Genomic DNA, 25,526 nt, shown 5'->3' on the forward strand with positions numbered 1-25,526 from the left:
AAGAGAACAGATAAACCTGGTCCAAATATCAGTTCAGTGCTCATTGCAGACCTACTGAAGGAAGATCCTCAAACCTGGAGAAACCCTATAAAAAATGTTGCTCTAGTTTATTGGACTTCTGCTTCTGACCAAGATGGAATAAATAGGGACTACATGTACACTCATTTCTGTGACAAATAACCAAAGAATAAGATAAGTGAAGCAGTGGCTTTTGAGTGATTTTAGATATCAATAAAGACAATGAAGGACAGTGGTCTCTCAGACAGGAAAAAAAAAATATCAGCCCCATAATTGCTTCAGCTTACTGCCTTGAGGGATTTCTCGGGCTATGGCATAGAGAAGAGGACTCCAGGCAGATCCCAGAATATTCTCTGAGTTGAGGATATGGAGCAGAGAGTCAGAGAGACCAAGGAAGTTATAGTTTATAGGACAAGGAACTGAAAAGAAGAGATATGCACAGAAAGGGAACTCCAGGAATGTTGAGAGACTCCACATCAAGTACTCAGCAGAGTGCTGATCAGTGAGCGTATACATGTGAAGAAAGTATAGGGGCCACCCAAGAGGATTAGATTGAACAGTACCCAGTGCCCACACAGGACCAGGAATAGTGCCTGTTCCCAACTGCCAAACTGCAACCTCATAATTCACATGATATTGTGCAAAGTACTCAGAAAGGTGTGGCCTCAGTAGTGAGAATAATTAGCCTGAAACTAAATTGAGCTCTGGTGCTGCTTAATAAATCTTAAAAGCAAGACCTGAAGAGATCATACTGTTTTCAACTTAATTGCCTCCCAGGAGAAAGATAAAAAATGTATTTATAGGAAAACGAAAATACACAGATACAACACACAACAAGGTAAGATTCACAGGGTCTGTTATCCAATAAAAAATTACCAGGCATGCAAAGGAGAAGGAGAATATAACCCATAATGAGGAGGAAAATTAATTGAAACTAATCCAGAATTGACACAGATGTTAGAATTAGCAGACAAGGGCTTTAAGACAGTCATTATAATTCTGTTACATGCATTCAAAAATTAAGTTGAAACATGGAAGAAATAAAAGTCTGCTCAAAACCAGAGATAAAGGGAAAATGTAAAAGCAGCCAAAAGAAAAAAGACATATACAGAAGAATAAAGATAAAATTAACAGCAGATATCTTGTTGAAAACAATGAAGCATCATCTTTAAAGTACTGAAGGACAAAACTTTGTCAACTTAGAATTCTATACCCAATGAAAATATACTTTAAAAACATTTTCAGACATACAAAATCTGAAAGAATTCATATCCAGCAGACCTATACTATTAGAAATATTAAAGGAAGTTTTCAGGCAGAAGGAAAATGATACCAGGTGGAAATACAGAAGTACAGAAAGACATTTAGGGCACCAGAAGTTGTAACCATATGGTAAAAATGAAAGCTTTTTTATTGTTATTTAAATCACTATAAAAGATAATTGACTATTTGAACAAAATAATAAAGTGTGAGGTTTATAACATAAAAGTAGACTGTGGAAGAACAAATCATGGAAGTTGGGAGAGGAGAAATGGAAATATACTATTTAAGGTTTTGATCTATGGATGAAGTGGTATAAAATCACTAAAAGGCAGACTGATAAGTCAGGTGTACCATAAAGCCTTTAGCAAACATTAAAATAACAAAACTAAGAAGTATAGCTCAATAATAAAAAAAAAAATAGATGAAATGACATCATGAAAATATCCAATAAACCCAAAGAAGGCAGTAAAAGTGGAGAAAGAAAACAAAACCTAGAGGAAAACAAATAGGAAACAAGATAATAGATTTAAACTTATTTCAGTAAGCACAATTACTGTGAATGTTATAAACACTCCAGTTCAAAGGCAGAGATTTTCAGATTGAATAAAAAAAAAATCACGTATATGCTGCCTACAGGAAACACACTTTAGCTCTAAAGACACAAATAGGTTGACAGGATAGGGTGCATTGGGTGAGAAGTAACAACTGTCGTCTTACTTTTTTGGTATCTAACGTACAAATACTTACATCACTCTTCTTGAGGATGTTCGACACCTCCATTTCCTTTGTTTTGTAAAATAGTGAGGTTTCTCTATATTTAAGAGTCTCTTACTCTTTGCCGCCCTCTCTGTTTTTATTTTACTTTATTTCTCCTTCCCTTCCCCTACGTTCATCTGTTTTGTTTTTTAAGTTCCACATATGAGTGAAATCATATGATATTTGTCTTTCACTGACTGACTTATTTTGCTCTTAATCATAGAAAACAAACTGAGGGTTGCTGGAGGGGAGGTGGGCAGGGGATGGGCTAAATGGGTGATGGGGATTAAGGAGGGCACTTGTTGTGATGAGCACTGGGTGTTATATGTAAGTGATGAATCATTAAATTCTACTCCTGAAACTAATATTACACTGTGTGTTAGCTAACTTGAATTAAAAAAAAAAATAGAGTGAAGTTTCCAGTGAGGCATCTTGTGGCATTATTACTTATTTGAGAGGGTAAAACTCCTTTTCTTTGTTCAACAAATGAATTCTGAGGATGCAGGATCAAGAAAGTGATAAAGAATGAGTAGCTGCACTGTGTCACAGACAGCCCAAGATTTCCTCACTCATGTGTCAGATCACCTCCATGCATCCCTGTTGATTATACTTTCCTATTAATCAGTCAAAGTAGCCACTTTCTTCCACTTCCTTTCTTTCTTCCATCATCAGATGGACTGTTGAAACAGTTTAGCCAGTTAACGATTTGCTTGACTGTCATTTGGATTCATCCAGTGAATTAAATACAGCGGGTTCAGTTCAATGATGATTTCACTGTAATATCTCTAATGGTTGATTCATTTTGGTGCAAAGAAAGGGAAACATTCAATTGAAAAATCTGACCTATCTACTTTTGCTGTTTGCTTCTATTTTTCATGAGCTCGCTGTGAACTTGGGGACGTAGAAGTAACCAGTCTTTGCTAAACACAATAGCAGCTGCTAAAACTGAGCGATATACGAGGCAGTGAGATAGGGAGTGAAAAAATGAAAGTCTCTCTTTTATTACTTTCAGACGGAATGCCCTTGTTTGTCACTGTCTCTGGTGCAGCTGTGTCTCTTCTCTTTGAAATCTGGCGTCTTCAATAGAAAGATTTTTACACCAAGTTGGAGCTGGTATTTTATCAAGATAGCCATTCATCCTGAGTGCCTGCCTTCAGTTCTCATGGTATCATAACAACACACTCAGAGGGGATTGCGTAATTGTGGGCTCCTTCTAAGTAGTTGAATGCACATCTACAGCTTATATCATAGCCAATTTCAAAACACATTCTTCTCAGAAAAAATTTCTCTGGGCAAGGATCACCTCTCTGTGTCTCTCCCTCTCTCTGCAGAGAGGAGCACACTGCTGATGCCAAGTCCATGAAAACAACTCTTTACAGTGGCCTCCCATCAATAAGGAGCTTTATTTGCTGTGTGTCACACGCTCTGTTCATTGTATTCACGCAGCCGAGTTGGCACAGGAGAGGAAGTACAAAGGCCAGCCTCGACTCTGAAGGGCCCTGCTGGGGCAGAACAAGGAGAAGAGCCTGTGCTGGGCGTAGAAGCTCTGGATCTGGCTCCAAAGCTGCTGTCAGCCCCCTGCGTGGCCATGCCCTCTCTGTGCCTCAGTGTCCTCTGCTTTCAAATGAGGCAATTGGATCAAATGATCTCCAAGGTCTGACCAGATTCAGAAATCAGCTATTACATGATCCTAGGAGGAAGACAGGTGTATGCCTTCAGCGGGTGGACCTCCTGGCCTTTCAGTAGAGGAGACTTGGGACCTTCCTGAGCCCTAGCTGTGGGGAGAGAGGAATGAGCATCTTCCAAGACGGTTAGCTACTGTATGTGCGTCAGCTTCCTGGTAGAGAATGTTGCTTATTGACACCGTTACCATAGCAACTGGAGTGTCATTTGGCACCGGCGTTTAGGGAAGCTGTCAAGGTCTGTAATTTAAGAGAAACAAATTTTCCTTCCTCACTATGTCGACTTAATTCTCTCGGTCATCCACTTTAGCAATCAAATACACTTCCCTGAAGAGCATTCATTAAATCTAGACAGAAATCTCACTAAACCATCACCATGGGTGGTGGCTTGGAGGTAAAAGGAAATCTGGTATAAGAATTAGAACTGTAACCTTAGAGTCCTAAGTCTGCAGATAAAGTAACTCCACCGTGTTGGGAGTTCTTTCTCGCTTTGGGGCTTTGCTTCCTGATCTGCCAGATGGTAAAGATGAGCAGTGTATTCTCTAAGGTGTCTTTTAGCTCAAATATTCTCTAGCCAGAGGTTTGCAAACTGGTGGCACAAAGACCATATTCAGCCAGCAGATGTGATGTGTTTGCCCTGTGTTGGGTGAGCCACATAGTGTTCTAATTTGAATTGACTGACGTCATTTAAAAATTTGGAGTTTTCACATAATAATCCTGATTTCTGGCTTCTCTTGGAAAAAGCCAATTAGATAAAACTAGGCTGGAATCCTCCATGGAAGTTTTCAGCTGGATCTGAGTAGCTGCTGCCCCCTTTAGACAAGGCCTGGGTCCTCCAGGGTCCACCATCCTACCTTTCCAGAGCCGACCACGGACTCACATCAAGTGTCTGCTCCTCTGAGTCTCCTACTCCTGACCAGCTTTTCACACGTCCATCCTAACCCATTTGGCATTTGAGTTTTCACCTGCTCTTCGGCACTTATAGGACAGAGATGGCATGGCCCAAACTCTCTTTAGATCATTGATGGCATCATTTGGCGATGACCTTGGTGGAAGACAGAAACTGGGTCCAATCAAAGACTGCCCTGGACAAGAAAACTGACAAAAGCTTTGGCTGCCTTATTTCTCCTACTAATCAGTTGAGCTCCAATCAATGGAACTCACAGCCCCAGGCAACCTATCTAGGGGTGATGGTCAGATCTGTCACAGACAGGGAATTGGTCACATGATTCCTCTGTGACTCATAGCAAGTTGGTAATTTTCTATAACTTGATTTTTCAAATGTGAAATAAGCTGGTTTCACACAGAGGCAAGTTTCCTTCTGAAGCTAAAATTCCCTGAAGCAATGAGAATCCCTATACATAGGCTCATCTGTCTGCCTTGGGTGTGTGTGTGTGTGTGTGTGTGTGTGTGTGTGTGTGTGTGTGTCTGCTTACTTTACAGGTTCTGTGATGAGTACGGTATCTACACCCAGAGTCCTAACTAGTGATTTAGGAACTGTAGGAACTGTGCAGGGACCAAAGTCAGGATGACCCTCATCAGTAGCTGATGTTCCCTAAGAACTGAGGGAGTCACAGCTTCAACAGCAGGATTGACAGTTTAGAGGGGGCCAGTGAGAGCTCACAGGAAGAGGAAGAACTTATCAGAGAATGCCTGATGCTGAAATCCCAGGCCAGAGCTAGACGTACAAAAAGGATCAGCAGTAGCACCTAACAAATGCTGCCAAATACCTTCCTTTCTCTCTCCCAGGTATTAATTTTATTGGGAAATTTTAACCCCGTGTAGCCTTAAAGGAGACAAGGATTCTAATAATCGACATGGGAAACTGGATTCCAGCTCAGCCCTCCAAATGCGACTCCGGTTGAAGCTGTGCAGGCTCTCTGGGTCTCAGAGCCCTAACTGTTAAATGTGCAGGCTGAGCTCAGCACACTGGGAGATTGGGATTCAGACAGCCTGGGCAGAAATCCCAGCTCTGCCGTGTTCTAGGTATGACCTCGGATGAGTTACCAACTTGTCCTGGGTCTCTGTTTCTTCAGCTGTAAAATGGGGTTAAAATAGTACCCTCCTTATTATCTGGGTGAGGATGGGATCATCTATGTAAAGTGCTTAGCACGGTACCTGCCTTGTAGCCACTAACTGAACATTTCTCAGCCAATGTTCTTCTTTTTCACGATTGACTATTTTAGAATCTTTGTCAGTAGTAACAATATCATCCTTTATTAAGTTGCTTGATTGGGTTAAGCACTTTTTTTTTAAAGATTTATTTATTTATTTGAGATGGGGGAGGGGCAAAGGAGAGGGAGAGAGAGAATCTCAAGCAGACTCTCAAGCAGATTTTATTTATTTTATTTATTTAAGAGAGAGAGAGCACACAAGCCCAGGGGGCGGGGGAGGGCAGAAGGAGAGGGAGAAGCAGGCTTCCCGCCGAGCAGGGAGCCCGATGCGGGGCTCGATCCCAGGACCCTGGGACCATGACCTGAGCCGAAGGCAGACGCTTAACCGACTGAGCCACCCAGGCGCCTCAGATGTGTGCTCTTCGTAGTGACCCTACGCAGCTTCCTGCAAATGTGAGGTCACCCCCAGTGAGAAAACCTTGTGGGGTCCTGCCCTCCTGTCATGTGGCTGAGGGAGTGAAGGTTTCAGTTCAGGGAAATTCCTTTACCGACATTGGGGATGGCTACTGAGTTTTGTGTGTGTTTTTAAAAGGTTAGTTGGTTTTGATACTTGCTTTTTTTTTCCTACTCATATAATCATTCTTAAATTGATAGCCTCTCCCAAAATTTGACGATGAAATATTCCTCTTAACTTTAAAACCTAGTCAAACTGACGGGAACAGCCCGGCTGTCGAGAAGCAAACTGGCACCACTGCAATTCAGAAGTGCTCTGAAAAGGACTTTTCTGATTTGAATATATATGTTAATAAATATGTTAGTCGGTATATTAGCATTTGCATTCGTATTGGATACATATATTTGCAGAAACCAGAAGCCAGAAAAGCCAGAAAATTTAACCCCTCCCCCACCAAAGGTTCAGTTCGCATTTGAGACAGAAATCCCCATGGAACAAAGTAGGTCACATTTGTCAGCACTGACTCCACAGTGCTGTCAGCCGCCCCCTCCCCCGCCCTGCCCCAACCCCAACCTGTTTTTGCTTTCCTCTCCTCTGCAGTCAGCTCAGACTTTGGCAAGCAGTCAAGAAGTGAACAAGAGAGACGCAAGTTCTCAGTATCTGACCCCTTACTGGCCGTTCAGCTGGGAGAGCTGGGAAACCAGTTTAAAAAAAAAAAAAAAAAAAAAAAGTTGTCTTTCTTTTCCTCGCTCCCCTCTAAAGAACTGCCTCTTTCTCCTCCCCACCACGAGAGAAGGAAAACAATCGAAAGCATTAGTATTCCCATGAAAAGGGGCAGTCACACAGGGTGCAGGCCCGCGCTAGGATGCTGCCAGGGGCCCAGAAGGGACCAACTCCAATTGCTCCACAGTCCCCGTGGCGGCGTGGTCAGATGGAGGGGACAGAGCCGTGATTCACAGCAGGACGCGCTGCTCACAGACCGGTCCTTCTCCCCGCGCTCCTTGGGTTCTCCTCTCCAACGGGATGATACCTGGTGTGCAAGCCTCCTTTTAGAAATGCATAGCTTCCACGATGTGTCTCCTTCCCTGTTGGCCTTTTAAGGACAACAGGGACCTCTTACCTAACCTGAAGTGTCTCCTTGTGTTGCTTTCAGGAATTGGGGTGCTCACCCAGGACACACTATGGTGCTTCAGCCAAGTGAAAGGCACCATCGAGATTGGAGCCACAGAAGGTAGGAGAAGCTTCCTCTCCTCTTTTCCTTGCCTCCTTGGGGGTTTGTGCTGGTTCCAGATTCGAAAACATTCATCCGTGCGTCCATGAATGTAAGGTCCCACACATCCCAGAATAGCCTTCTGAGCTAGAAATAGATTTAATGATTTCTTTCTATCCTTTTATTCTTTTGAAGCTTATTTTGTTCCCACCAATGAGGCAGCACTGAAATGAACTTTCAGTGAAACAGGTTTGCATAGAGAGAAAGGCTACACTTGGGCAAGTCGTGTTTCGGGACTGTCGGTCTGCTCTGGAGGATTTTGAGGCCAAACGTGGCCGCACAGTCAGATGTTAATCTCTTCCTTCCGTTCTCTGTTGAAGATCACTTGCTTCTCTGTACAGGAAGCACACAGGGAGAGTGAAGAATTCAAGTCTAGTCTTATAAACTGTGTCTGCACTGAGCCCCAGGATTAGCATATAACTGCCTTTCTGGCTCTCAGGAGATTTTCCTATTCCAGGCCCTTTACTTGGGATAATGCATCCATTTCCCGCCTCCTGAAGAACTTGTTTCTCATTCTCTTAGCTTTCTTCCCTCATAAGCCTGAGCTTGGAGACTTCCACGACTCTCCCAAAGGATGTCTGCATTTGAAAATAGCTGAATGATAGGCAACTGGAAGGAACTAGAATGGCCCTGCTGGGTGTCCTTAAAGGTTCGCTGTTCTAGTGGAATGCAGTGAGGGTACCTGAGACAGACTGTGTGGTGATGGCAGTAGGCACAGTTAACCAGATGTGCTATAAGACAGGTCTAAAGCGAAGAGAAATGAATGAGGGAGTGAAGAGTTGACAAGGTTGAAATTTAATATGGAAACTAACATGCCTAAGTGCATGTGGAATTTTGGGTCCTTCTACAGCATTTTAGTTCTGAGTAAAAATAATTTGAGTAAAAATTATTTTGAGTTATTTGGAGGAGGTGTTTTATCTGCAATTTTGCTGTAGTTTATTTTTAGAAACCCACTATAATGGTGGATACCTCCAAACCAAATGATTTATGTTAAAAGGGTGAGAGAAGGCACAGTAAAAGTAGTTAATAACTAAATCTATAAAATTACATTACCGTATAGCATCTTCTATTTTTTAGGTGCACTATAAACTGGAGCTTTACAAACACTTCTCATAAAGCTCCTGGGAAGCAGACAAAACAGGCTGTGTTAGGCCCATTTTATGCTCATCGAATCCAAAATATTTCTGAGCATTTCTTTGTGGCAGCATTGTCCTAGGCCTTGGAGATGAAAAAGGCAAAGGGAGAAAATGACTTACTCCCTCACTTCATGGATTTTAAGAAATCTGAAGCTCAAGTTAACCACTTGCTTCACATCTTGGCCATAATTCAAAATCTCTTGTGCTTTTTAAACCATAGGGACTTCCAGGTCCCCCAAGAGCTGCTGAGTTGGAGGTTCAAGGACCAGGGTGGTACAGTGTGTTTTAATGAGCTCGCCCAGATGATTCTGATGCAGTAGGCTGGCTTTGGGGACCACCAGCCTGGCTGACCTGTTCCAGGCTATCCATTATTCTCAGACTCTGGACCTGAACCTTGTGTTTGTGACTGGCTCCCCACCAGTTACAATGATCTGGGTGGCTACTCAGGCTAGAGCTCTTATCAATGGAGTATTCACTGTGTGGTGAGGACTCTGCCAAGTGCTTGAGAGAAGTTAGTAAGATAATGTAGGTACAGCATTTACCATAGTGCCTGACAGTTTGAAAGTACTCTATATTTGTAAACTGTGATAAAAATCATTATAATTAGACCTTCATTCTAATTCAATCCTCAGGAAAACCTTACGAGAGGTAGGTATTTTTAGTCCCACTTTACCTATGAGGATACTGAAGCTAAACAAACACACACGCGCAAGACTAAGTTCTTCGTCAAAGGCTCCAGAGCTAATAAATGGCTGAGCTAGGTTTCAACCCAGTCTGTAGGACTGGAAAGCCTCAGCTCTTTAAACATTGTTCCGAAGACGGGTTCTTACTTAGGAGTTTGGAGTAAGGCCCAGGAATCTGCATTTTTCATGCCCGCTCTTAGATGATCATCGTGGGCGCAGGGGAACCGAGGATGTGCTCACATGGTTGCTGCCCATAATGAGTAAGCAGCATACTTAAATGAACGGTTCATTGAGTCAGAATGATACTCACTACCAACTTTTGTCAGAAAAATCACGTCAAATGGTGAATAAAGCGGTGAATAAAGCGGTAAGTATTTTTTAAGAGGAGAATCAGATTGGATACTGACACGCTGCCCCTGGTGCTAGGTTCCCTGGCCAGCATATCTTTGATGTCATTCAACCTACACTAATAGTGCCTCAGAGACAGTTGAGTGTTTGTTGAGTGAATTTAATGAATGACTTTCACTTGATAAAAATCAAGGTTGTTCACAATCAGGTTCTTTATTTTTTTAATTGGCCTGCTCTACCCAAGTTAGTTTTCTACACTGATCAAAGTCATTAAAAATTATTCAGCTTTCACGGGCACCTGGGTGGCTCAGTCGGTTAAGATGGTTAAGCATCCCAACTCTTGGTTTCAGCTCAGGTAATGATCTCAAGGTCATGATCTCAGGGTCGTGAGATCAAGCCCTGTGTCGGGCTCCTTGCTCAGTGTGGAGTCTGCTTAAGACTCTCTCTCCCTCTGCCTCTCCCCACCCCTCTCTCTCTCTCTAAAATAAATAAATAAATCTTTAAAAAGATTATTCAACTTTCAACTTTCCCTTCCACTTTATGTATTCCTATTAATGACTTTTCCATTCCATTTCTACCACTTTATTTTATTTTTTAAATTTTTTAAATTTTTCATTTTTTAAATTTAAATTCAATTAATTAACATATAATGTATTATTGGTTTCAGAGGTAGAGGTCATTGATTCATCAGTCTTATATAACACGCAGTGCTCATTACATCACATGTCCTCCTTAATGTCCATCACCCAGTCACCCCATTCCCCCACCCCCATCACCTCCAGCAACCTTCAGTTTGTTTCCTATGATTAAGAGTCTCTTATGGTTTGTCTCCCTCTCTGATTTCATCTTGTTTTAGTTTTTCCTCTCTTCCTCTATAATCCTCTGTTTTGTTTCTTAAATTCCACATATGAGTGAGATTGTATGATCATTGTCTTTCTCTGATTGACTTATTTTGCTTAGCATAATACCCTCTAGTTCCATCCATGTCATTGCAAATGGTATGGTTTCATTTTTTATGGCTGAGTAATATTCCATTGTGCATGCCATAAGATATATACCATATCTTCTTTAACCATTTATCTGTTGATGGACATCTGGGCTCTTTCCATAGTTTGGCTATTGTGGACATTGCTGCTATAAACATTGGGGTGCACTTACCCCTTCGGACCACTACATTTGTAGCTTTGGGGTAAATACCCAGTTGTGCATTTGCTGAGTTGAAGGGTAGCTCTATTTTCAACTTTTTGAGGAACCTCCATACTGTTTTCCAGAGTGGCTGCACCAGCTTGCATTCCCACCAACAGTGTAGGAGGGTTTCCCTTTTTCTGCATCCTCGTCAGCATCTGTCGTTTCTTGACTTGCTAATTTTAGCCATTCTGACCAGTGTGAAGTGGTATCTCATTGTGGTTCTGATTTGTATTTCTCTGATGCCAAGTGATGTTGAGCACTTTTTCATGTATCTGTTAGCCATATATATGTCTTCTTTGGAGAAAAGTCTGTTCATGTCTTCTGCCCATTTCTTGGCTGGATTATTTGTTCTTTCGGTGTTGAGTTTGATAAGTCCTTCTAGCTGGTAACCTTGGCAAAGTCACTTAATGTCTCTGTGCTTAAGTTTCTTTGTATGTGAAATGGAGTTAATACAGACTCCATTAGGATGGCAGTGAATGCTAGGTGAATAAAGTTATGTGTGCATATATACATGTATATATGTTATGTGTATTTTTATATATAATTCTATATGTCTATAATATAAATATACATATGATACATACAGTGTCTAGGTGGTTATAAGATGCTCAGATTGCATTACCCGTTAATACTGTATTATAAAAGTAGGGCTGAGGTGAAGTGACAGAAATAAAGATACATATTTTAATGCAGTATTTTGGAAAACCAAAATTAATACAAAGAATTCATAATGAATAAAATATCAAAATATTACGTAAAGACAGGATCAGTATTACTGATTTATTTTTCCTTTACTTCAGGTTCTAATATGGCTCAGCATGGCACTGTTATTGCTAATTTAATTAAATGTACATCTTAGGTATCTGCTAATAGGCGAGAATTTTTCATATTCCAAATTATTCAGTAGGATAGTGGATAAATAATACTATGAGCCCAACACTAAACATTGAGTGAGTTTTTATTAGATCCATAGCACTGCCCTAGAAAATGAAAGGGTAATAAAGATAAATAAAATATAGTCCGAATTCTCAAGGAATGCACCGTTTACCGGGGGGGAGACAGGAATTGGTACATAAGAATAAGGCATTACGTTAGTAAAAATAATACAAGGCAAAGTGAGCTAAAGAAGAAGTGCTTTGACTCAAGGCTAAGGTGCTTTGAGTACAAAAGAGGTAGAAATCTCATATATTTGGGATACAAAGATAGACTTAATGGGAAGAAGTCATTCAAGATAGAACCTAAACAGTTTTTAAAAATACAACATTTGTTCTTTTCCTTTTCTGGAAATGTAAATGTACTAAGTGTATGTTCTCAGTCTAGAGAATTTTAAGTAAAACTAAAAAAAAATCAGAAAACAAATTTCATTCATAATCTCACAATCCACAGATTAATACTGCTAAAGTTTGTGGTGTATTTTTTCTAGTCTCTGGACTATGTATATTCATCAGTTAATTCAGTCAACAAACAAGTGCCATGTGCCAGAAACTGCAGAAGGGACTGGTTAGTTTGTAATGAACAAAATCAATATTTTTTTTTTACCAAAAGGGTCATAATGGAAATACTATTTTATTAATAGATATTTTCACTTAACAATATATGACGACCATCTTTCATATTATGAACAGTAGATATGCCCTAATTTATTTTCCTCAATTTTCAAGGTTTGTAATAACACTGCGATGAACATGCCTAATAGCTACCCTACATTCATGCAGGAAAACCTGTGTGGTAGCCTGATTAAGAGCCTATGTTTTATAATAAAATACCTGGTTAAAAATTTGGCCTTGCTTCTTCTTCTTCTTTTTTTTAAAGATTTTATTTATTTATTTGAGAGAAAGAGGGCATGCACAGGGGCAGAGGTAAAGGGAGAGAGAGAGAGAGAGAGGGAGAAGCAGACTCCCCGATGAGCAGGGAGCCCGATGCGGGACTCAATCCCAGGACCCTGGGATCATGACCTGAGCTGAAGGCAGATGCTTAACCGACTGAACCACCCAGGTGCCCCTTGCCTTGCTTCTTATTGTCAAAGAGCAAGTTACCTCAAATTTTTCATTATTCCATTTCCTAATATGGAAAATTGGGATAATAAAATCTACCTGAAGAACAATTAGACTATAATTAGATATTTTAAACAACACAGCACATAGAAAATGTTCAGTAATTATGATTAGTTACTGTGATTTTTATCATTGGGATATACCTCCATTTTCTATGTGCTGTGTTATTTAAAATATCTATTTATATGATGTACAAGTAAAAAAAAAGGTTTTATAATGAGAGACTTGGCCAATAAAAAAAGTATAAAACTAGAAGATCATCTGAAGTTTTGATGAACACTAGGAAAGATGTAAACAGGGTGGTCTGAGAGAGTTCCTGGAGGAAACACCTCAGCACAGGGCGCCGGGAAAAGCCCCTTTGAGGAGGTGGCACCTGAACTGCGGTCTGAAGGTGGGGAATGTGCCAGAGTTCAAAGAACCATGCCTTGGTCATTGTAGGGAGTAATAAAACAAGTACTCATATAGGCCCAGCGCCATCTAAAAGATGATGTTTTCGAAACACAGAGGAGCACTCAACATGACGGGAGCTGGGTGGGAGAAAACTGTGGTCTTGGGCTACCTACCAGAGAGGCAGGACAGGGCTAGATCAGACAGGACCTTTTAGGTCACCTCACAGAGTCTGGATTTTATTCTGAGAATAATGGGATTCCTTGCCCTTGAAGGAGTTTAAGGACTAAATTGATACCATTTTAATAAATTCTTGGAATTCTATTGAGAGACAGCGTGACTTTATTGGAGAAGAGAAGGTACGGACGATGAGAAGAGATTCCAGACATATTTTGGAGGTCATGGACTGGATTTTTAGGGAGGGATATTGTAAGGAATTAAGATGGCTCCCAAGTTTTGGTCTTGAGGGACTGACTGGGTGGTGTGTGAGTACAAGTTGTGGAGCCTGGGAAACCTGGAAAGGAAACATGTTTGGGGTATGGACTCCCCCCACCGCCCCCCGCCGAGGTTCAATAGCTGGGTCTATGAAATAAACTGACAATAGGCAGATTAACAGGAGAAAGGGTACACAAAATTATTAATTGTTAATATTATGTACATGGAGACATCACAGGAAAAACATTATGAATATGCAGAAAGGCATTGAGATGTGAGCGTTTATATGTCATCTGAATAGGGGAAGGAAGGAGAGAGGTATGCCTCTTAGAGGAAAGTAAATGAATTTTGGGAAAGAGGAATGGGCCCTTAGAATAGCAGATGGCAGGTGTGATAGTTTGCGACCCAGTTTGTCTGGGGGTGGTGTCTCCTCTAGTCTCTCCTGGGATAAGAGTCCATCTTCCCTGGTTAATGAAACTCCCAGAGAGAGGATTTGTGACAGCTGAGTTCCTTTTGGAGACTCTATCTTTAGGCAAATAGGGGGGAATTCTGTGAAAGCCGCTCCCTACATATACTATTTTTTAAGTGCCTTTAGCTCAAAATAGTCAATATACCAAAGCAGCATATTTTAGAGCAGCATGTCCTGAACTGCCTGAGGGAGAAAAATTATGAGCTTCATTTTGCACATATTCAGCGTGAAGTGTTTGTAGGACACTCAGGTGTAGATGCCAAGAAGAAATTTGTATCCATGAGTGCGGCTCTTCAGAGCGAGAATGGGAGTTGGAGGCAGAGATTGAAATGAGGGAGGTGTCAGCACATCAGTGGTATTTGGAACCACTGTACTGGATGGCCTCACGTAGGTCACACACTTGGCAAACAATTGTCAGTGGCCTCCAGCTTCCCCTGTTTTGCTGCGGTTAGGATGACTTCTAAGCCTTGTCCACTTAGTTGATCCTTGGAAGACGCTTACACATTGAAAGGTTTGCCATGTGTAATTCTTGTACTTGATTTGTGCCACTCACGCACTTCACGTGTGATTTCATCCCATGACATCCTCCGCTGTGTCGTCACAGGAGAACTTTCCATGGTGGAAATCGCCCACTCTGGACGTGAGACCACGTCTCATGCATGATTCTGTGCGTGGGAAGAGATCAGAACTACCTGATGGGATTTCTGTGGCCATCTTCTTTCTGATGCTACAATTCCTCATCCCGCGGTTCTTCAATATTTGTCGGTACAGGTCATTCCATCCTATTGACGGGAGATAACTATGATATTTATTCTGATTTGCTCCACGGGCATAACCTTCTTCTCTTCCCCTCGCTCCGACAAGATGGCTCACGTAGAGGAATGGATGAGGCATTCTATCGATTCTGTTTTCTAATGAGAGAAAAGTATCAATCTGGCTGCCCCCATGAGGTGCGTTCCATACACCCTCAACTAAAAGCTGATGCTTGTGAGTGGCTTCCTTGCAAAGGGAAGTCCTCTACCTAACACATTTGCAGGGAAAGTCTGATCTTTGCCCTGAGAAATGCAGGGATTTGGGGAATGGTTTTTCGGTTTCCCTTTGGGTATTACGACTTTTTGCTGTTGCCAATCAATCAATCAGTCAATCTGATTGGGTTGTCTCAAAGCAGTGTAAAGACTATGACCTTCTCATTTTATAGAGAGAAGTCAGTGACTGACAAATAACCTTTCTCAGCTGTCTGTGCAACCTACAAGGCATAGGGTGATTATGTTACGCCATAGATCTTCGCTTAAGAGATAGAAGATGTAGGGGCACCTGGGTGGCTCAGATGGTTAAGCATCTGCCTTTGGCTCAGGTCATGATCCCAGAGTCCTGGGATCGAGCCCCACATCAGGGTCCCTGCTCAGTGGGGAGCCTGCTTCTCCCTCTCCTTCTCCTGCTCCCCACTGCTGTGCTCTCTCACTCTTTCTGTCAAATAAATAAAATCTTTAAAAAAAAAAAATTCCTTAAAAAAAGAGATAGAAGATGGAGTCTTGCTTGCTTGCTTGCTTGCTTCTCCTGCTCCTGGAGCCAGGGTGTAGTGGTGGCTGTGGTAAGAACTCTAGTTTCAGGAGGAAGAGCTGTTGGTTTGGGTGGAAGCTTTCTGGATCAACAAGGCCAAGCCACCAACATAAGATTATTCATCAGGCACTAATCTGAAACTGGGTTCAGCTACCTAGTTAGTGACCTTAGGTGACTGAATGATCTTCAAACCTTATTGTGCATGCAAATAATCTGGGAGGGTGTTAAAATGCATATTCCTAGGTCCTACCCCTAGAGATTCTGATTCCGAGCAGCTGGGATGGAGTCAAAGAGCTTGCAAATTGCACAGACATGCCTGATAATTCTAACATGGGTTGATCCAAAAGACACACTGAGAAATTCTATTCCTTCTTTCCTTACATCAGAGGAGAGAGAGGGAGACATCTGAGCATATTTGGAGTGCTTTTAAAGGAAACCAGAATGCCAATAAATACAAGGTTACTGTGCAGCCCAGCTCTGCCCCAGGCGCTGAAGGGAATGAAAACCTCTCCTCTATGTGTCAAAAGGAAGCTTGGATCTCCTCTGTGCACCTGTAGTCCACAAAGGGATTTCCTAAGTAACTTTACTTTGTGCAGGGCTCCAATCCACTAGAAGCAAAACTGGTCAGATTATGAACAAGTTACCACAAGATGAAAGCATTTTTCTCAGCTGTGAGGGAGGCTGTCGATGCAGAGAGCTGCAGGCTGGTGGTACTCTGAAGGCAGCCGGGGGAGAAGTGGACTCCTAGGAAGCTGGCAAGGCTCTGTGGGGGAGGGGAAGCAAGTTCTCCGAGCAGGACCCAGGTCAAACATCCTGTCCTCTTTGTAAGCATTAGGTAATTAAACATGTTCCGGGCCAAGAAAGAGAAAAGGCTTTGTGGCTGATCATTTCACCCATGCCCAAATGCCAATCACACGAAATGTGTTTAAAAAGCAAACATTTATGGAGCACTTACTATGTGTCAGGCCCTGGGCTGAGTTCAGGTAGGGCTCATCTATTCCTTTGGATAAATTACTCATCTTTTCTGGGCTATGATGTTGAGAAGCTTTGTTAATGAGGTCTTTGAAAATACTATACAATGCCTGGCCATGACAGAGTAATAAAAAAGATAATTCTATTTAATCAGACTTCACTAAGCCAGATTTTATAATAATAACTTTCAGTATATTATCCCCTTTCAGCTTTGTCACATCAATAAGATACCAGGCAACTTACCCTCATTTTACAGTGGAGGTAATTGAGGCTCGGGAAGTTTAACCACTTTTCCCGGTAACACACCTGTCTGACCTCAGTTAGTGTTCAAGAGCTCCTAGGAAAGTTGCCTGGCACCGAATAGAGGCTCAGTGAATATTTATTGAATGAATATGGACTTCAGTAAGTAATAAATGTCACCAAATGAAAAAAAAAATCAGTATTACCATTAACACAACAATAATGAATGCTTTCAGGAGAATAAAATAGCTCATTCAAAACAATCCATTACAAATATACACAGCATTTTCCTGCTTTTAACATTTATTTCTTATAACCCCCAGGGGAGATAACTAGAGTAGGTCTTATAATCCCACATTACAGAGATAAAAGAGATAGTATAGATATTACAGATAGTAGACAGGTTATTCCTCAGAGAGATGAGGAGGTTAAGGCAGATAGAGATAAATTTTAAATTGCCCAAGGTCTCATAGAGACCAGAAAGCAAACTTTTGAATCATACACAGGCGATTTTTCTACTTCTCATCTTCCACTACACAATATGGATTGATGACTTTGGGTGGGGGCAACTCTGTTCTAGAAGTACTGACTCTGAATTTGAAACATGGTTGACTGTCTTTAAAATGCAGGGCACTAGTTACAAGGCATTGCAAGGGAAACCCATCACTCAAGATGCTTTCAGCTGCAACAGAAAATTCATCTCAAAATACCTAGAATAGTAAAAGAATTATTTCCCTCCCCCCTTAGTCCTGCAAATATCCACAAATAGATATTTGCCTACTGTGTGCTAGGCATTCAAGGCCCTGGAGATTCAGTAGCAGAGGAGACAGACAATAGATTAGTAAGTAGAATATAAAATATAAGGATGTAAGTACAATAGAGGAAAATAAATCAGTAGGGGTGCAGGAATGTGGGTATTCTCTTTTAAATAGGAGGGTCAAGCCTTCGTGCAAAAAATAACATTTGACCAGTGGTGTGAAAAAGGCAAAAGATCAAGTCATGTGGATATCTGGGGTGGAGAGTTTCAGGTAGAGGTAACCGCCGATGCAAATGCCCTGAGGCAAGAGCTTCTCTGGTAAGTTCAAGGACTAGACATGAGGCTGGTGTGGCTGAAGTTGAGTGAGCAAAGGGGGAAGCTGTGAGAGATGAAAGCAGAGGGGATGGCAGCTGGACGCAAGCAGGGGCCTTCCAGATCACTGGAAAGGCCTACTCTTCTGCCTAAATGGGGCAGAGCCACTGGTTATACCATGCTCTTTCTAGCAGCAGGTCAGTATCGTATGGGTAGGGACCAAGGTCAAAAGCAAAGAGCCCATCCTGTTCAGTGGTTATGGCAGTAATCCAATTTTCCACATAAGTCCTGAGGCGGGGAACCCCCTGAGCTCATTAGTTCCCTGGCTGAAGTACAGCATGGGGGACTCAGATCTTCTCCATCTTCCTGCCTGGCTGCCCCTGGAACATCAGCTTTGTCCCAGAACAATTGTTGCCCTTCTGGGTGTCACACTGAGATAGACACGACAATATCTAATGAAAGGTTGTTTGACTTAAACAAAACAAAATAGCAAGGACTATCCCCCCAGATGTCCCCAGAAAATTTCTCTAGATGTCCCCTTGGCCTCAGTGGGAGTCACATGCCTTCTGAGCCAGCATTGCCACAGAGAATGGGATCAGCCTAAGTGGCTTCACAGATCAGGCTTGCATCTGAGCATGGTCTAGGACTGCCATCTCTGAGTGGAGGATACCATGAGAGAATCCGGGTGCAGCAGGGAAGGGGGTGCCATTCCAGCTGGCCCCAACATGGTGGCCGCTATGGGAAGAAGAGGCAGATGGGGCTTCACCAATTCTTTTGCTACCACTGGGCAACGAGTGGAGGTTCATTGGCTTATTCTTTGTGGAGCATTCAGTTCAGGCAAACCCAAATGCCGCTCTTCCCTAGACTGCCTTGAAGCTGGGGTCTGGGTGTGTGAGAAGATGACTTGCCTTTTGTTTTCTTTTTATGTTACTAATTAAGCCGGCTCAGCATCATTCCACTTAGTGCCTATGTTATTTGTTAGTGGAATTTAAAAGCTGAGAATAAATAATTAAGCACTTGGACACTGTGGGATGATTCCTGATCTTGTGCTCAAGGTTTCAAATAAGCGTCAAGCCTTTTTCTTTAGCATGTTTATTTTTAATTTATTAGGTAACGCTTTTTTTTTTTTTTTTAGGAGAGTATAGCTACCTTTATAATACTACGGTTAAGGGTAAGAAAATTGAAAACTTGAATTTCAAGGGCACCTGCGTGGCTCAGTCAGTTGAGCGTCTGATTCTTGGCTTCAACTCAGGTCACGATCTCAGGGTTGTGAGATCGAGCTCTGTGTCAGGCTCCCTCTTCTGTGGGGAGTCCGCTTGAGATTCTTTCTCTCCCTCTCTCTCTACCCCTCCCCCTGCTCATGTGCTCTCTTTCTCTCTCTAAAATAAACAAATAAATCCTAAAAAAAAAAAAAAGGAAAATTGGATTTCATTCAACCATTTATTCAGTAAATACGTATTGGGCACTAGGTGTTGGAAACACAGCAGAACTCAAAATCGCCAATATCTCCAGTGTTATGAAGTTCACATTCTAGTGGTGAGATGGACAATTAAACAAAGTGACAAAGACATGACATAATTTCAGATGGTGATGGGTGTTATAAAGAATATAAAATGTGGTAACCTGATAGTGGCCATGTGAGGGGATGGGCATGCTCCATTAAACAGTCATTCTGTGGAGGCTCTTCTAAAAAGGCAGCATTTGAGTTAAGACCCAAGTAATGAGTAGAAGCCAGGTTCAAAAGACTTGTTGGGATAGCACTTAAACACAGGGAACAATGAGTGCAAAGGCCCTGAGGCACAAGCAGTCTAGGCCTGACCAGAAGGTAGCCCAGAGCGCCTGGGGCAGTGAGTGGGAGAAGGGTGAGGTTGCAGTGAGAGGCAGAGGCAGGTTCCAGTGAGGCCTTGCAAGCCTTGGTAAGTAATAGGAGTTTTAGTCTGGGCACAATGGGAAGCCACTAGAGGATCTCAAGCATGGGCATATCCTGGTGTTTGAAGTAGTACTAGTAAAATGGACGACTGGTCATTTGACCGTCCACATAAGCCGAGCGCATTTCACCTCAAGGGAGAACGTCAGTAACCCGACCGTTTATGGAGTGGTACTACGAAAATTCAACCTCACCTTTAAACTCAAACTTTTTTTATTGTTCGTTTTGTTAGTGCTTCTAACCTGGAGGTCTTCAGACCTCACCTCTCAGAGTGGAAAACTGCCCGTGGTCTGCGGCTCACTGTGGCGCGCACATCTTTGCTCAGAACCATCATAGGAACTTGTAAAATGTTAGTTCTAGTGCCCAGAAATCGATTTTCAAGGCATTGTTGAGATCACGTAAATTTGGGAGCTCATAGAACTGGCAGGGTCCTCTCACTCTGTAGCTTGGGGAACGTGGGATCTTTTTTTAAAACAATGTTACTCTTTATGTAGCATTTCCATAACTGTGTCAGCTGTTTTTTTAAGAATCATTACTACCTATTGTTTCAGGAATGATTCTCCTGATTACAATTTAAGGCAACCTTTCCCCATATTATGGCACAAGTCATTTCTCAGTGTGTGCTTCTTCCTCTCTACCATCCATCACACCGACCAGGCAATTTCCATGCTGACAGGTCTGTACAAATGATATCCAAGCAGTAATGACTTCCAAATATTGATATTAAGTGCTTATTTCCCAAGGAAAACTGGTGTTAATTTTCTACAACTTACCATTTCACACATGCTCCAGAATTTACCTTCTTGCTCCTTATTCGTCCATGATTCGTGTAAAGTGCAGCTTCTCATCAGACGTACCTGAGAGCAGATGTATCTTAATACATAATTTACAGCTTGCTAAAGATAAGCTGTCTCTTAAAAATACCATTAGTTAATCGCAACTTAAATTCATGAAATTAAAAAAATAATTCATAAACTTTATCCCAAAAAGAAAAAAAAACCCAAACCAACAAAAACCTCCAGGTATTATTTTTAAAATACTTGCATTTCTTTTCACAGAAAGTGATACTCTGTGTCCCTAATAGAAAGCTGAGGGCATCATGAAGAACGAACTTACCATAGTTAAAAGCATGAGCCCAGTGTAATGGATACACTCGTCAAATCACTAAGTTGTACACCTGAAACTAATGTAACATTGTGTGTCAACTCTACTCAAAAAAAAAAAAAAAGAAGAAGAAGTATAAACTCTGAACAGACTGGATTTGAGTCCCAGTGCCACCACTTTCTATGTCACTTTGAATGGGTTACATAACCTTAGTTTCATTTAACTTTACTTTTCTCCTCTGTAAAATGGGGAATATAATAGCTTCTCCTTTGTAGGTTTTTGTGAGAATAAATCAAATAATCCATGAAAAGGACAGAATAGGACACAGTAAATGCTAAGTAAATGTTAGCTATTATGCATATGAAAGCAGATTCCAAGAAAATGTTAAAAATCTGTCATCCCTGCAGCCATGAGATAATTATTTATTTTTAATCTTTCATATCTGATAAGTTTGATAAACTTGTTTCAAAATGAGTTTAAAATGACCAGCAGATTCCCACGTTTACGAAAGGATTACTTACATATGGCTGCAAACAAAAACAAGCCTCTGCCCTGGAAAGAACAGTAACCTCTGTGGAAGATTCTAGGCTTGGGTTCTATCTATGTAATGCCAAAGCAGTTAAAAGAGAATCATAGGTAATTAATTACCCCTACATCATCCATAAACATAAACAATTAATTAATGCTCGTTACTCCTAATAAAAGTATCATTTGTCCACATGTTCTTAATGAGCAAGTAGGTAACAATGTGGTTTAAACATGTAGATTCATAGCATAGTGGACTTTAAAGGAAGCTGGAAGATCATTTTTCATCTCCCCGTTTTACAGAGGGAGGAAATGGGCTACAGAAAGGAAGAGGGATGCAACCAAAGCCACACATGTCCTCTGCCACCTAACCACTTCATGTCTCCATGGCTCAGGCTCCTGTGTGATGTTACAGGGTTAGATTAGCTCTCTCATAGTTCTTCCCATTAAAAAAATACCATGAACCTGAGGCATCCGGTTGGCTTAGTCAGTTGAGCACCCAACTCTTGATTTCGGCTCAGGTCATGATCTCAGGGTCATGAGGTCGAGCCCCATGTCGGGCTCAGCGCTCAGCGTGGAGTCTGCTTGTCCCTCTCCTTCTGCCCTTCTCCTCCGTGCTCTCTGTCTAAAAAAAAAAGGAATTAATTAAAAAAAAATACCATCAACCTGTGCTCCCTGACCTCTGGCGACCAAATATCTGTTAGATAGATTATTCAGACTCCATTTTCTCAGCCGGTTGTTTCTTACATGTAGACACTGGACTCCGTGCTCCCTGCGAGGGGGCAGGGAGGGAGGCAGCAGCCCCTCCGAGAGCCTCTGTGGGGCCTTCTGGCTGACACGCACCAGCTCTTTTCTCAATGCTCAGTATTTGCCTCCAGATGAAGTCACCTCCCTGGCCTCCTCTGAAACCTTTCACATCAATGACTGACATGTCCCTACTTCTCATGGACAGGCAGCTTGATAAATGGGGAGAAAAAAAAGCCATGACTGGAAACGGCTTTCCAAAATTCCAAGAACAGCATTAGAACAAGGGCCAGATCTATCTTGTTTGCCTAACACAGTGCCTGGCACTTACCAAAATTTGATATACTTAACATGGAATAAAAATCGTAGCCAGCACTGAGCATATCCAGTATTCCAGGCATCAGACTCATGACGTGTCAGGGACTTGCTGAGGTCTCACTTCTCAGTAGAGACACCATGACCCAGTGGTGAGGAGTACAGGCTCCAGAAATGTTAACCCAGGTTTGCATCCCAGCTATGTAACTCTTGGGTATGGCATTTCATCCATCTGTGCCTCAGTGTCCTCATTTGTAACATTATCGTTGAAGCTACCTCAAGGGTTTTTGTGAGGATTAAATTAGCTAACACATATAAAGTATTTTACAACACAGCATGGATATAGTTGGCAATCAGTAAATGCTTGCTCTCTCGTTGTTAGTATTGGGACCAATTTAATCATTCTATCAATGTTGTAAAGGAGGTATTCTAATACACAGATTTTGGATACAGAAATTGAAATTCAAAGAGCTTAAATGATTCAGTGATTCCTTCAAAGGTATTGTTGGTAGCTGAAAGACTTATGATTTAAACGTAGAAGGCAAACACTCAAATGAATTAATCATGGTTATATGTGGTGGTTCAGAGGGGCCTCTGGAGTCAGGGAGTTGGATTTGAATCTTGGGTCTGTCATTTACAGATATGTGCCCTGGAGCAGGTTATCCTGAGCCTTGACATACTAAGAATAACAGATCCTATATAATAGGGATATTGCAAGACTTGAATGAGATAATAATTTTAATACTTAGGGACCTGCACTCAGCAGGAACCCATAAACATTCTTTCATTTTTGTTGTTGTTGTTGTTGTTATTAGTAGCAATGGCTGTAGTCAACTTCAGTTACTTTCTCCAAAAGCCCGCCCAAATACCTTAGAGTCATCCTTGACACCTGCCTTCCTAACTTCCCTCAATACACATGCTCATCTACCCTAAATCCTATGTCATCCTTCCTCCTAAATATTTCAAATGATCTCTTGAATTCCTTGACCGCTCTCTAGCCACAATGCCGCTATCCTACTTTGGATGCCATCTTCTGTTCTCTGGATATGGAAGCAGCCTCTTTGGTTTTCTCCCATTTTCCTTCTCATCTTGACCACTTCCTTTCTATTCGCCACATTGGAGCTACGGTAGTATTCTTAGTACACGCACATGTGGCTTGCCTCCCTAAAGGTTTCAAAGGGCTTCATTGTTCTTAGGGTACTCTCAGCCTGTGTCACTGCTTGCCTGCGTGTCCTCTGTGCTTTGTGTTTCCTTCCACACCATAGTTCCTCACCTCCAGTACTACACACATGCTCTCCCCTTTGCCAGGAACATTGCTCACCCTCTCTTTCCCTGCAAACCCCTCCTCATCATTCAGACCTCAGCTCTGGTGTCACTTTCCCTAGCCAGCCTCCCCTAACCCCTGTCTCTAAGCTTGGCGGCCCTTCTAGGAGGTCCGGGCTGTTACCCTTCGTAGCACTTGCCAAATGCATTATAGTTTCCTTACTCCTTGTATGTTTTCTCCACTAGCTTATAAGCTCCATGAAGGCAGGGCCAGATCTGATGTGCCTACTATAACTAGAAGTTGTGTAACTATCACTAGTGCCCGGCACAGTGCCTGGCACAGAGTGGTACTTAACAAATATCTATTGAACAAATGCATGCATGAATTAGCACCAGCTCTCCATTCAGCAAAGGCCATGAAGACAGGAGACTCTAAGAATATTCATTTGAGTGGCAAGAGCGATGTCTCTTACTGCTGCCTTCAACTCCCTGTTTGTAGATTGGGTTGATGGGATTCCTTTAAATCTAAATTATATACAATGGAATATTATGCAGCCATCAAAAAATGAAATCGTGCCATTTGCAGTGACATGCATGGAACTAGAGGGTATTATATTAAGCGAAATAAGTCGATCAGAGAAAGACAGATACCATATGATTTCACTTGTATGTGGAATTTATGAAACAAAACAGATGAACAGAGGGGAAGGGAAGAAAAAATAAAATAAAACAAACACAGAGAGGGAGGTAAACCATAAGAGACTCTTAACTCCAGGAAACAAAGTGAGGGTTGCTGGAGTGGAGGGGGGTCAGGGGATGGGGTAACTGGGGGATGGGCATTAAGGAGGGCACTTGATGTAATGAGCACTGGGTGTTATATTCATCAACTGATGAATCACTAAACACTACTCCTGAAACCATTAATACACTATATGTTAATTAAATTGAATTAAAAAAAATTATAAATAAATGAGTAAGTAAGTTTATTTATTACAGAATAGAGCTGTCATTTTCCAACATGCCAGCATCAGTGGTTGCCTAAAGACTCAGGTAAACCAAATGGCAACAACATTCTATTTTCAAATTTTCAAAAGCCCTTTTACAAATATTGTTTCATGGGATTTACACGGCAGCCGTGTGAGAGAGTGAGGTGAGGAAACGAAGACACGGAGAATTCCAGAAGCACTTAGTTTGCTGACTGTTCATCAAATGATTATTTGTACGGCCCGAGCCCTGGTCTCTGAGGCAGTCTCGCTATAAAGCCAGGATTCTCCATGTGTGTGTATGTGGGCGACAGCTTTGCCCCCACCCCAGGGGATATTTAGCAACATCTGGGGACATTTTTGATTGTCACCGTGGAGGTGGGGAGGTGCCCCTGGCATGTCGTGGCTTGAGGCCAGGGATGCTGCTACACATCCTAGAGTGCCCAGGAGAACTCCCCCTCCCAGCGCCCACCCCCCACCCCCCACCTGCAGCCCCACTCCCACCCTCAGCAAAGAATTATCCAGGCCAGAACATCACTAGTGCTGATGCTGATAAACCCAGCTGTC

The 25,526-nt window shown here is 41.9% G+C and overlaps 1 protein-coding gene across 2 annotated transcripts in view; it reads left to right on the forward strand.

Annotated features, from left to right (window-relative positions):
* Positions 1-7,088: 7,088 nt before the first annotated feature.
* Positions 7,089-25,526, forward strand: part of PPP2R2B (protein phosphatase 2 regulatory subunit Bbeta) — a 445,379-nt gene continuing 426,941 nt past the window's right edge. Inside the window, exons 1-2 of one of the 2 annotated variants that reach the window (XM_032404428.1) lie at positions 7,089-7,320; positions 7,441-7,518. In XM_032404428.1, the coding sequence (XP_032260319.1) occupies positions 7,112-7,320; positions 7,441-7,518 (287 nt within the window). In that variant the 5' untranslated portion in view covers positions 7,089-7,111. The remainder of the gene's footprint in view (positions 7,321-7,440; positions 7,519-25,526) is intronic. The other variant, XM_032404431.1, reaches the window with a different exon arrangement.

This window comes from Phoca vitulina, unplaced genomic scaffold (genome assembly GCF_004348235.1).
Source record: "Phoca vitulina isolate PV1807 unplaced genomic scaffold, GSC_HSeal_1.0 scaffold6, whole genome shotgun sequence".
Lineage (NCBI taxonomy): Eukaryota > Metazoa > Chordata > Mammalia > Carnivora > Phocidae > Phoca > Phoca vitulina.